At 48.4% G+C, this 12470-nt stretch overlaps 1 protein-coding gene and 1 pseudogene across 1 annotated transcript; one reads left to right on the forward strand and one right to left on the reverse strand.

The window, feature by feature from the left end:
• Window positions 1-1712: 1712 nt before the first annotated feature.
• On the forward strand, window positions 1713-4082 carry LOC123180495 (uncharacterized; annotated as a pseudogene).
• A 1172-nt stretch (window positions 4083-5254) lies between these two features.
• On the reverse strand, window positions 5255-6617 carry LOC123166001 (septin and tuftelin-interacting protein 1 homolog 1-like). The gene has a single exon (XM_044583763.1). It carries the CDS (start codon window positions 6545-6547, stop codon window positions 5456-5458), a length of 1092 nt encoding a protein of 363 aa, XP_044439698.1. The 5' UTR covers window positions 6548-6617; the 3' UTR covers window positions 5255-5455.
• Window positions 6618-12470: the final 5853 nt, after the last annotated feature.

The raw sequence follows: 12470 nt of genomic DNA on the forward strand, positions 1-12470 counted from the left end.
AAAAGCAATTTGGGCTGGGCCTCCGGTTAATAGGTTAGTCCTAAAAATAATATAAAAGTATATAATAAAGCCTATTCAACATTCAGAATAGAATATAATATAGCATGGAACAATAAAAAATTATAGATACGTTGGAGACGTATCACATCCCCATGGGTGCGAAATAGCCGAGCCATGGCTGGCCCCCAGCGCCGCGCCCACCGGCTGTGTCGCCACGGCCACGGCCGCGACCGCGCCCACGTCCGCCGCGCCCACCGGTGCGGATGGCGCCGAGCTGACCCGCGCGGTCACCACTGCCGCCGCCGCCGCGGCCACCGCCGCCACCGCGGTCGTCGTTCTGGACGGCGAGGACCTGGGTGCCTTCGGCGCGGGCGCGCTTGTCCAGAGTCAGCTCGGCGAGGACGAGCCGAAAACGCGCCTGGTTGAAGGAGGGTAGCGACACGGTGGCCTGGATGATGGCGGCCTGCATGGCGAACTTGGGGCCGAGGCCGTCGAGCATCTGCAACGTGAGCGCTCGATCCGTAACCGTTACCTTGACATCAGCGAGGGCGGCGGCGATCCCTTGCGGACGACGACAGTAGTCGTTGATGGAGAGATCACCACGCGCGCAGGCCCGGAACTCCTGTCCCAGATGCATGGCGTGTTCAGCTTCATTGGCGAGGAAGTACTCGTGTAGACGGTGCCAGATGGTGAACGAAGTGGAGCCGGCGGGAGCGACGACGTCGAGGAGATCGCCGTCGATGGTGGAGAAGAACAACAAGACGAGGGTGTTGTCGTCGTCCCTCCAGGCAGGGTCGGCAAGCCGGCGTTCCGCGCCGTCGCGGATGTGATCCTCCGCATGGTACCGCGCGAGCACGAGGGTGGCGTAGTTGCGCCAGCGGGTGAAGTTGCTGCCGTCGAGGGCCAGCTTGAAGTCGAGGACGCCGATGATGTTGGCCGGGATGGGAGAGGAGGGGGCAGCAGGAGGTGCCGGCACAGGGTTGGGTGGGTGGGAAGCTAAGGGAAGATCGCTGGATTGAGGGAGTTCAGGGGAGAGCGATGCGCGGGGACGCTCGCCATGGGAGAGGCCGGTGGAGAGGTTTGCACCGGCCGAGCCATCGTCGTCGTGAGTGAGGGGAGGCGAGGCGGAGGGAGAGTGGGAGGAGCTGGTCGCCATGAGAGGCTCTGATTACCAACAAGAATTATGAATCACCGCATCTATTCCCTAGTTCAGTTACAGATACATATACACAGGCGTGATCCCTACATGCAGGGCCACGATGAGATGATGGCGATTGACTAGGACGCCCTACACTCTAGGCGCTATGGTTACAACAGAATAATCGGTACAATGTTACATGAAATACATACAACGTGACAGTTCAACAATCAGATTTGACTATAATTGGGGAGCAAGTAAGGATGTATGTATTGTCTATGAGCCATGACGTCGATAGGAATGAATCCAGAAATGCATAATGGTCTTCTGAGCCACATCCCGGCTGTTATATAGGAGAGGGGTTTAACCCAACAGTGAAAGTAAAAACGAGATGTGCTACAGTAAAACGATAAAGTCGATCTAGCGGTGACTACCAGTCGAAGACGCAGGAGTCACTGTGAACCGTTGGATCACTCATAGCGGTATTGTAGGTCAAGCTACAGTTAACTGAACCTGTCGACAGTGTTAACTGAAGAAATACCTTCATTAACCTGACAGCCTCGCGGACGCGTGCTCGTGGGACCACGGAGAGAGAGAGAGCTTCCATGGCCGGCGGCGATTGTTCTCCCGTGGCGGCAGCGGCTGCGGCGAGAAAGTGGGACCACGAAGAGTATCGGTTCGAGACGCCGGAGGAGGATTCCTTGGACCCGCGATTCAGCGAGTACGACCCCAAGCAGGGTTGTTTCATATACGTCCGCTACTTCTTCGATGGCGACAAACTCGACCTCGACGAGGAGTGTACGTTCCGTTCCAATCCAATCCAACCCAATTCCCCTTATTCTAGTTCATGATTATGTTCGGTTGAACCTCTTTTGGATAGGTTTGGAGGGGATTGAGGTGGATTTTGATTTATAGCAGATTTTACCCTCCCCAATCCACTCAAATCCCCTTCAAACCCCTCCCCTTGCAACAGAACAAGCCCTTACCGATCCTTGTGGCCTTCGTTATGCATGTCTAGTTCATGAACTCCAGTCAGTCAGTGTCACTTCATTCCTCAAAATCATTCTGAAGGTTACTTTCACTTCCTACTGGATTTATTCCGAAGCAAAGGCTGCCACTTTCAAATTCATTCGTCAATTAGCGCATTTTCTTCTGAATCGAATGTTCTAACCTTTTTCTGAATCGAAAACGCACTACTTTTAATTACTACTCTCTCCGTTCCCAATTATAAGATGTTCTAACCTTTTTCTGAGTAGGATGTATGTAGTGTGTCTGTTCACACATTTTAGCCTGTATATCAAAAACATTTTCTAATTCGGTACAGAGGTGGTAGTATATTACTATGCAAAAGATGAGAGCACAGCCTGGCTGGTTCGGTTTTCAATGGTTCTGTTCCAACCAATTTACACCTACATACATACTCGTCTTGTTACCCTCCTTGTTTGATTGATCGATATGCATTTTTCTTCTCATTTGACAGCACCTGCTGGTCCCATGCGACATACTGGTAAAATCTTCAAAGAGGGGTTCCGGCTAAAAAACTCGGTCAATGTTGTCTCCATCAAGATTGTTTCCTCCGACTATGGCTACCACTCAATGTCTACGGTACCATCATAGCCAGGGACAGTCTGGATCAAAAATGTGTCTATATATTCCGGCACGACCAGGATGATTGCCAGCTCATCAGCTCAAAGGTATTACTGCCATTTGCCTCATATCTACAGACACATACAATATATCAATGTGTATTTTCTTGTACTGGTACTTTCTCATTTCAGTACTCTGATTTACAAAAAATGGTGATTTCCTGACGGAGAAATTTTGGCAATTTCTATAAATGATTATTTCTGAATGTTGTATATTAGTAATCCATATCTGGGTTTTTGTATGTTATAATTGAATAACGGATCTGGTTTTGTATCCGTTCCATATGATGTTGATTTTAATGATACTTGTCTTGTAGGGTATAGTGATAGGAGCCAGGGGTTTATCACTTGCGTGCCTCAGTTTATGGCACTACAGCAATCTGCACAATAAGAAAAGGAAGTACAAAAAATACATGGCCACTGATGTAGCATAATTTTTCTGAGTCTAATTACCTTGTTTCGTCATTCAGAGCATAGCTAAAAATGAACCCCAAAGCAAGGGTAATTCAATCAATCCCAGAAACAAGCTCCTGGAATTTATCTATTCAAATTGGTCTTGTAGGATGATTCATTGATTTTGATTGGCCAAAAGAGAGGATTCATGGTATGCGATGATATATTCTTTGAAATCAATCTGAAGGTGAAGGATGTGCATGGGAGGACTGTCCATGATGCTAGGCTCAGTAAAGGCCTGATGGAGGTGGATGCTATCCGCAGGCTGGAATTTGATCCCAGATATGTGGTTGAAACGGAAACACTCGTTAGCATGCACAGCATATTGGATTTAAACTACACATTCGTAAGAAGGTCGGTGGAGGGCACTGTTGAGGTCAGGATCCTTCAGGGTCCTGATGAATTCCATGGGAAGATCGCTGCTTCCACTACCAGCATTCCATGCGACATTGTGCTACATGATAGCAAGGTGAGTGGTGCGCTAACTGCAGGTGACAATGGAGTCCTTCAAATGGCGCGGCGCGTAGTAGGAGTCTCTGTGGATGAGATACTGGTGTTGACTGTTGCTGCTGCTGTCGGTGACTATAAGTTATCTGTCGGCACTGTTGAGTTTACTCCAAGGCGCAATGGTTACGATGCTGAGATTATCATATGCGGCAACTACCATATGCTTCTGAAGGCCACTTGGTCGATTGTGTATTTCTGATGTAATTCTTAGTTATTCAGTCGCGGCAGTCTGCCATATTCTGTAGATCCTTTTTTTAGCAATCCTCTAGATCCTTTTGATGCAACGAGGCTCCATTATGGGAACTAGTTATAGTACATGCTCAAACAATATATGTGTTCCAGCGTCTATTGTATATATTCTGACTCTTCTTGCTGATGTAAGCTAGTTTTACTGGGACTGCTTGTGGTACATGCATGAAATTTAAGAGTTGTGCTATTTACGTCAGTATAGTCAGGTTTACTCGGAGGAAAACGATGAAGTGTCCCCAAAACTTGCCATCCTAAAAAGAATGTCAATATGAAGTTTTTCACCTTGTTGAATTGCAAGATGTAGTAACCAGAATGCATTTATATACAAGATCTGAAGACCTGTGTATTAGAATCAGATCGCCTGTGTTGCAAGTTCAATGTCTATGAAGACTATCCGGCTGCAATATATTTTCTAGTGCACTAATCACCTTTTTATTTTTATGTTTTTGGTTAGAATCAAGATCTCACTATAATACTAGCTTTCAGTTCTTTTGATACTTCCTCTATGTATCCAACTTGGCTGTGCATTATTGTGCTAAGGAAGTGGTTCTGAATAGTATCAAATTCAAACTTATAGCAGAATAATTGACCCCTTTTTAATTTCTTAAAATAGGTTCTTTTTCAGAATTTAAGCAACTTTAAAATGCCTTTTTTGGTGGCACTAGCACACCCAATATGCCCTCCTGGAGCATCACTAACAAGCGCCCATCAATAAAACTGCTGCACTGGATGAACAAATTCTGGTTAAGCAAAGCCTGATTAAGCATTTTTCATGCACTCCACATCAATTAGAAGAAGCAAATTCTGGTTGAGCAAATATTTGACAATGAATACGTCAATGATTTTATCATATCTTTTCATCTGCAGAGTTTGGATATCTCAGGAAAAAATGTACTGTTCTACAAAATGCTTGGTTTGATCAATGGACAAAGGCAATATGCACTTCAGAGCAACAAGACTAGCTATCTTCAGGAGGTGTTTCAGGCTTTCAGCCAATAAGAGCATAACACACATGGATCTCTTCAACAGCTAGCATTGGGTCTCTAGTCTTCGTTTCCTAGGATGCCCCTGCCTCACCATATAAACCCGGCCATAAACCCAGCTTCTTCTACGCCCAGGCAGAGATCTATGCGAAGCAATGTCGAAAGATAAAGATATGTTGTGCCTTATTTTACACTCTCACAAAATCTACATGTAGAACTGCAAAAATTCACGAAAACTTGCAAATCTGGATTTGGACTCCTTTACTATTTTGTAATTTTCATTCAAGCGTCTGTGCTGCAATAGCGTATTGATTTGGAGTGTCAAATATGGCATAAGTGACAACAACCATTACATTGCTGATCATAAGTGACTACAACCATTACATTGGTAATCACAAGTGACTACAACCATTACATTGCTAACCATAAGTGACTACAACCTCACAAGCTGTTGTAGGCTTGTAGCAGACTAGTATCAACTATGTATGACAAACAAGACGGCTGAGGTCTGCCGCTTCTCGATCCACCATGGCGACGCCGGCCTCCAGCCGTGCTTGCACGCGTTCGTCGTGGAGCAGCTCCGGGGTGAAGAGGTTCTTCCAGCCGGCGCACCACGCCGCGGCCTCTCCCGACGGCGGCCTCGCGGACCGCAGCCAGTGACGCAGCGCGCTCTCCCACTTGCCGAAGAACTCCTGTTCTAGGATCGACACCATGTCTTCGGTGCGCACCAGAGGCGTCCACGACATCACCTCGCGGAACTTAGTGTCGCGCTGCTTTGGTGGTGTGATCTTGAGCTGTTGCAGCCATCGTGTGAGCTTAGGCAAGATGTGACGCCGGGAGAAGATCTCCCAATGCGTGGGGCCGAAGTAGTCTTTCCATGGGGAGATGACGTCGTAGCAGCCGCCGCTGATCTTGCTCTCCACGGTGCCGTAGAGGCTCTCCGGCAAGTGACCGATCAAGGGGATCCACGGGCGTAGCCAGTGGTCGCAGCCCGGGCTCCACAACGGTTCCCACTCTCGCGCCTTCATGGCCATCCTCGGCGTGAGGACCTGCTCCACGATGTGCTGCACGGTCGGAGCAGGCAACGCGCCCCTCCACGCTCCCAGCGCACGCTTCTTCCCCCGGAGCTCCTCCTCGGACTTGACGATCGCCGCCAGCGCCTCCTCCGTCTCCACGCTGTCGTCGCCTTGAAGCTTCACGTCGCGCAGCAGCGCGAGGGTCCTCTCGCAGCACTCCCGTTCGAGGTGCAGGGCTCGTGAGACGGCCGCCGACTCGTGCCACTCGTCTTGGGCTGGCGGCGACGGCGCCGGCGCGCCATGCAGGCCGTTCTTGTACGTCTTTTCGGAGTGGCCGATGCCGGCGGTCGAGCAATGCCGGATGGCCTTTATAGGGGCGATGATGCCCTGGCCGTGCGCGCCGAGGCCCGAGCCTTGCTTGTAGTTCCACAGCCGCATCATCTTGGCCACCGGCGCAGTGGTGCGCGCGAGGCTGCCCGGCATCTTGAACGGGTACGACGGGTCGTCGCCCTCGTCGAGCAGCGCTGCGGTGAAGCTGCGCTTCAGTAGCGCCATGCCGCGGATCGACGTTGCCAGGCGATCGAGGACCAAACAGGGAACGTCGCTGCTGCTTGGAACCGGCCGGCGTGCTGTTCCTTGTGCTGATCGATGCGTATGCTAAGAGTCATTATATAACTACTACTCAGCAGGCTGTTACTAGAAGCTAATCAATCGACTCCGTTTTGGAGACGAGCCCTTGAACGCGTTTCCGATTCCGACAAAGCATCTTATTTACTTTATTTACTGAGATAACTACTATACTTTGCATAATACACCAACATTTCGGTACATACGCGGAGAGCACTTTTCATAGACGGTGGAACGGGGGCTCACAACTAACTTTTGATCTTTGTAACCTTGGCATCCAAGAAATATGGTGGAGTCCGAACAAGAAACTAGTTTCACATATAAAAGAACTCAACTTTGCACAACCGTTTAGCTTGAAAGCTACCCTCATTTTAGACAACCAAATTTTGGACTCTTCAAATAGATCTCATGTGTGTGCGATTTAGATTTAGGGAGTTTTTCTTTTCTTTTTTTGCACGCGAGGGGGGAATTTTGGTTTGGGAACACGTCACTTACCCAACATTATCCATACTTAGGCCTAGTTTGGCAGTGTAGTTTTTAAATACCGCAGTGTCACTTAGCCAACATTATCCATACTTAGCCAACATTGAAAACGGGTAAGGACCCGAATGACCATGGTCAATTACATGAAGGTGATGTTAACGCTGCACGGATCGTGCAGCAGGCCATCACCAAGCTTGAAATAGAGAGAAAAAACAAGTACAAGGTGGGGGTTTTGGGAGTCAGAGAGGGCTGCTTATTCAACTGTGTCAGCCCAAGCACTTAACACGGCTCGATCAACATCCCTTGGCGCTCTAAAACACCACAACCTAAGAGAGGGTGCAACTGTAGAGAAGGTTTGTGCTGATGACCATCTGGCATTGTCGAAAACCTGCACATTACGACAATTCCAAAGTGCCACCGCACAGGCTGCAAAAAGGATGTGCCACAGTTTGTCGTATTTGTGTCTTGCAGTTTGCGAAAGAAGGAAGCCATGCAGATCGGATGAGCCCAGTGAGGAATCAGATAAGCCTAATTCCTCCCAAACTGCATCTGCAAGCCTACATCGAAGAATAATGTGGCAGCTGGATTCCACAGCTGGACAAAGATCACATCCATTGTGCTGCACAAGCGTCGTCCAATGCTTATTCATCATGTTATCCCTGGTGTTCAGCCGTCCACGGAGAGCAAGCCACAAAAAAACTCGATGTTTATTGGGTATGATCTTATCCTAGACATAAAAAGCCACCGGACAGTCCACACCGGTGAAAGAAAGCAAGCTGTAGAAGTAGGCAGTGGATAGCTGGTTACCAGTACAGGCTGGACGTCGAGCATCTCCCTTGTCCGGTTGAGGTTGGATAACATCACGATACATAAGTAGTGCCTCACACTCGCTGGCTGCAGTGGCGGAGAGGTCCGGGTGCAAATGGAGGTCCCATTGCCCATCCCTGAATTGTGATGCAACCGTGCAATATTTGTGTCTCGCAAAAGAGAAAAGCATCGGGAAGGTGATCATAAGTCTCCCACATTCCAGCCAAGCATCAAACTAGAAGGAGATAGTGGATCCGTTACCAATCTCACAGACCATAGCCTCCATGACAGTTTTGAAGGTGCATTTGATCCCACTCCATATGGCAGTGTCCCGATTATGGTAGTCCAGGGAGATTTTATTCTAAAAATATTGCCTTGCAAACCAATTGTAGCATGGGACTTCATTTGACTACAGAATCTTGGAGGCTAGCTTACATATTAGCGATACGTTGTGACATTGAAGGTTTCTGGTCCCTAAACCACCAGACTCTCGAGGCAGCCTGACCCATGCAACCAAGCAGTGACCACCAGATGCAGAACTCTTTCCTTGCCAGAGAAAACCTCTAAGAATCCTTTCAAGCTTTTCAAGCAATTGAATAGGCCATATGAAGCATGCCATGAAGTAGTTTGGGATGGAAGCAAGAACCAAGTTGATTAGGGTGAGGCGGCCGCCCCAGGACAGGAAGGTGGCATGCCAGCCAGAGAGCCTCTTGTCAACCTTATGAATAACTGGCATTAGTAGGTCGTGTGATATCTTTTTCGTGGAGAGAGGCAGACCCAAGTCGATGCATGGGAACGATGAAATGGAGCATTGGAACATCTCAGCCACTCAAACTTGTAGCTTCATCCATACATATTGGGATGAAGGTGCTCTTGCTGAAATTTATATGTAGCCCACTGAAATTGGCGAAAGCATGTAAAATCCTTTTAATGATCTGGGTTTGTTCATAATTTCCTTGGATTAGCAGAAACGTATCGTCAGCGTATTGCAATATTGGGAAAGGTCCATCCACAGCAAGGGGGTGCTTAAGATTTCCTTTTCCAACCTCAGATATGCAGAGTCTCTGTAACAAGTCGGCCACAAAAATGAAAAGATAAGGGGACATGGCGTCACCTTGGAAGTCCACTTTTTGACAAAATCATACTGCTCATTTTACCATTAATTATAACCCTGGAAGAGCTGGAATATAAGAGTGTGTGAATCCACTTGATCCATCGTTGGCCAAACCCCTTGCTGATAGAATCCACTTGTCAAAGGCTTTTTAGGAATCCAACTTGAGCACTATCATGGGCATTCTCCTCTTCATCGCCTGCTGTACCAATACGGCTGCGAGAACAAAGTTATCCATGATGCATCTTCCTGGCAGAAATCCTGATTGTAACGAGTGTACCAGCATCGGGATCATTTTCTGTAAGCGCACAGCCAGTGCCTTGGTCGCCATCTTGGGAATGCTATGTGAGGGAGTCCTGGATTATGGGGTCCTCGGGCGTCCGGGCTATGGGACATAGGACGGACTCATGGGCCGTGAAGAAAAGATGGAAGGCTCTCCCCCGTGTCCGGATGGGACTCTCCTTGGCGTGGAAGGCAAGCTTGGCGTGCGGATATGAAGATTCCTTTCTCTGTAAACCGACTCGGTACAACCCTAGCCCCCTCCGGTGTCTATATAAACCGGAGGGTTTGGTCCGTAGAGGCAATCATAATCATACAGGCTAGACATCTAGGGTTTAGCCATCACGATCTCGAGGTAGATCAACTCTTGTAACCCCTATACTCATCAAAGTCAATCAAGCAGGAAGTAGGGTATTACCTCTGTTGAGAGGGCCCGAACCTGGGTAAACACTATGTCCCCTGCCTCATGTTACCTTCGATCCTTAGACGCACAGTTTGGGACCCTGAGGGAGTCCTGGATTAAGGGGTCCTCGGGCGTCCGGACTATGGTACGTGGGCCGGACTGATGGGCTGTGAAGATACAAGACCGAAGACTCTCTCCCGTGTCCGGATGGGAATCTCCTTGGCGTAGAAGGCAAGCTTGGCGCCCTGATATGAAGATTCCTTTCTCTGTAACCGACTTTTGTACAACCCTAATCCCCTCCGGTGTCTATATAAACCGGAGGATTTAGTCCGTAGGGATAAGGATAATCATAATCATACATGCTAGACTTTTAGGGTTTTAGCCATTACGATCTCGGGGTAGTTCAACTCTTGTAATACTGATATTCATCAAGATCAATCAAGCAGGAAGTACGGTATTACCTCCATAGGGAGGGCCTGAACCTGGGTAAACATTGTGTCCCCCGTCTCCTGTTACCATCAACCTTAGATGCACAGTTCGGGACACCCTACCCGAGATCCGTCGGTTTTGACACCGACATTGGTGCTTTCATTGAGAGTTCCGCTGCGTCATCTTCAAGAGGTTCGATGGCCCCCGTCAATCATCTACAACAATGCTGTCCAGGGGGGAGTCTTCTTCCCCGGATAGATCTTCGTATTCGGCGGCTTCGCACTACGGGCCAACTCGCTTGGCCATCTAGAGCAGATCGACAGCTACGTGTAACGCCCACGATGCGGCTATATCTCCCACGTGTCGAGGCACGACTTAGAGTCATAACCGCATAGTGGTTTTGTCACAAGAAGGGTCATCTTCACACAATCCCATGTAATGAACAAGAATGGGATAAAGAGTTGGCTTACAATCGCCACTTCACACAATACATAAATATCATCATACATCATCCAAAATACGAACATATAGACCGACTACGGTCAAAATCCAGATGAAAATAAGACAACCCCAAATGCTAGATCCCCGATCGTCCCAACTGGGCTCCACTACTGATCATCAGGAAAAGACACATAGTAACGACCACGTTCCTCGTCGAACTCCCACTTGAGATCGACGCCATCGTCTGCACTGGCATCGTCGGCACCTGCAATTGTTTTGGTAGAATCTGTGAGTCACGGGGACTCAGCAATCTCACACCCGCGAGATCAAGACTATTTAAGCTGGTAGGAAAGGATGGTGCAATGAGGTGGAGCTGCAGCGGCAAAAGCATATATGGTGGCTAACTTGCGCAAATGAGAGCGAGAAGAGAAGCAACGGAACGGACGTCATCTAGCAATGACCAAGAAGAGGTCCTGAACACCTACTTACGTCATGCATAATTCAGACCGTGTTCACTTCCTGGACTCCGCCGAGAAGAGACCATCACGGCTACACACGCAGTGGATGTATTTTAATTGGGTCAAGTGACAAGTTATCTACAACCGGATATTAACAAATTCCCATCTGCCTCATAACCGCGGGCACGGCTTTCAAAAGATAATACCCTGCAGGGGTGTCCCAACTTAGCCCATCATAAGCTCTCACGGTCAACGAAGGATAAACCTTCTCCCGGAAAGACCCGACCAGTCTCGGAATCCCGGTTTACAAGACATCTCGACAATGGTAAAACAAGACCAGCAAAGCCGCCCGAATGTGCCGACAAATCCCGATAGGAGCTGCATATATCTCGTTCTCAGGGCACACCGGATGAGCCAGACGTCGGGTTGGCATAGACCCTGGTTGCCCAGGGGGCGCCGGACATCGCTCGGTTTGGGCCAGCACTCGAAGGAGCACTGGTCCGGGGGTTTAAAATAAAGATGACCCTCGGGCTCGCGAAAACCCGGGGGAAAAGGCTTAGGTAGCAAATGGTAAAACCAAGGTTGGGCCTTGCTGGAGGAGTTTTATTCAAGGCGAACTGTCAAGGGGGTCCCATAAATCACCCGACCGCGTAAGGAACGCAAACTCAAGGAACATACTCCCGGTATAACAGTAACTAGGGCGGCAAGAGTGGAACAAAACACCAGGCATAAGGCCGAGCCTTCCACCCTTTACCAAATATATATAGATGCATTAATTAAATAAGAGATATTGTGATATCCCATCATATCCATGTTCCGACATGGAACAAACTTCAACCTCACCTGCAACTAGCAACGCTATAAGAGGGGCTGAGCAAAAGCGGTAACTTAGCCAAACAACGGTTTGCTAGGAGAGGATGGTTAGGGGCTGACATGGCTAAAATGGGAGACATGATATAGCAATTGATAGGTAGCGAGCATGGCAATAGAGCGAACAACTAGCATAGCAAAGATAGAAGTGATTTCGAGGGGTGGTCATCTTGCCTGCAAGATTCTCAGAGTTGTCGAAAGCTTGACCCTCGTAAGCGTACTCGACAGGTTCCTCGTTCACGAACTCGTCTCCCGGCTCTACCCAAGACAAGAACACAAACAAACGGAACCACAATCAACAGCGAGAAATGCGCAAGCAACATGATGCAAAACATGTATGATATGCGAGATATGATTTGCGATGCATATGCGTGCTCCGGAAGGAAAATGATGAACATGGTAGTAACTTGGCAAACCAAGCATGCCACTGGAAAGATGAGATGATTTCGGTCGAAATCGATATAAAGATCACCGGAATCGGATGCACGGTTTGCAAATGGCAAGCAAAACAAGAATGACACTAATCTGCGATAAACAGCAAGATAGCACTTAAAATGCAACAAACAACAA

This window comes from Triticum aestivum, chromosome 1D (genome assembly GCF_018294505.1).
Source record: "Triticum aestivum cultivar Chinese Spring chromosome 1D, IWGSC CS RefSeq v2.1, whole genome shotgun sequence".
NCBI lineage: Eukaryota > Viridiplantae > Streptophyta > Magnoliopsida > Poales > Poaceae > Triticum > Triticum aestivum.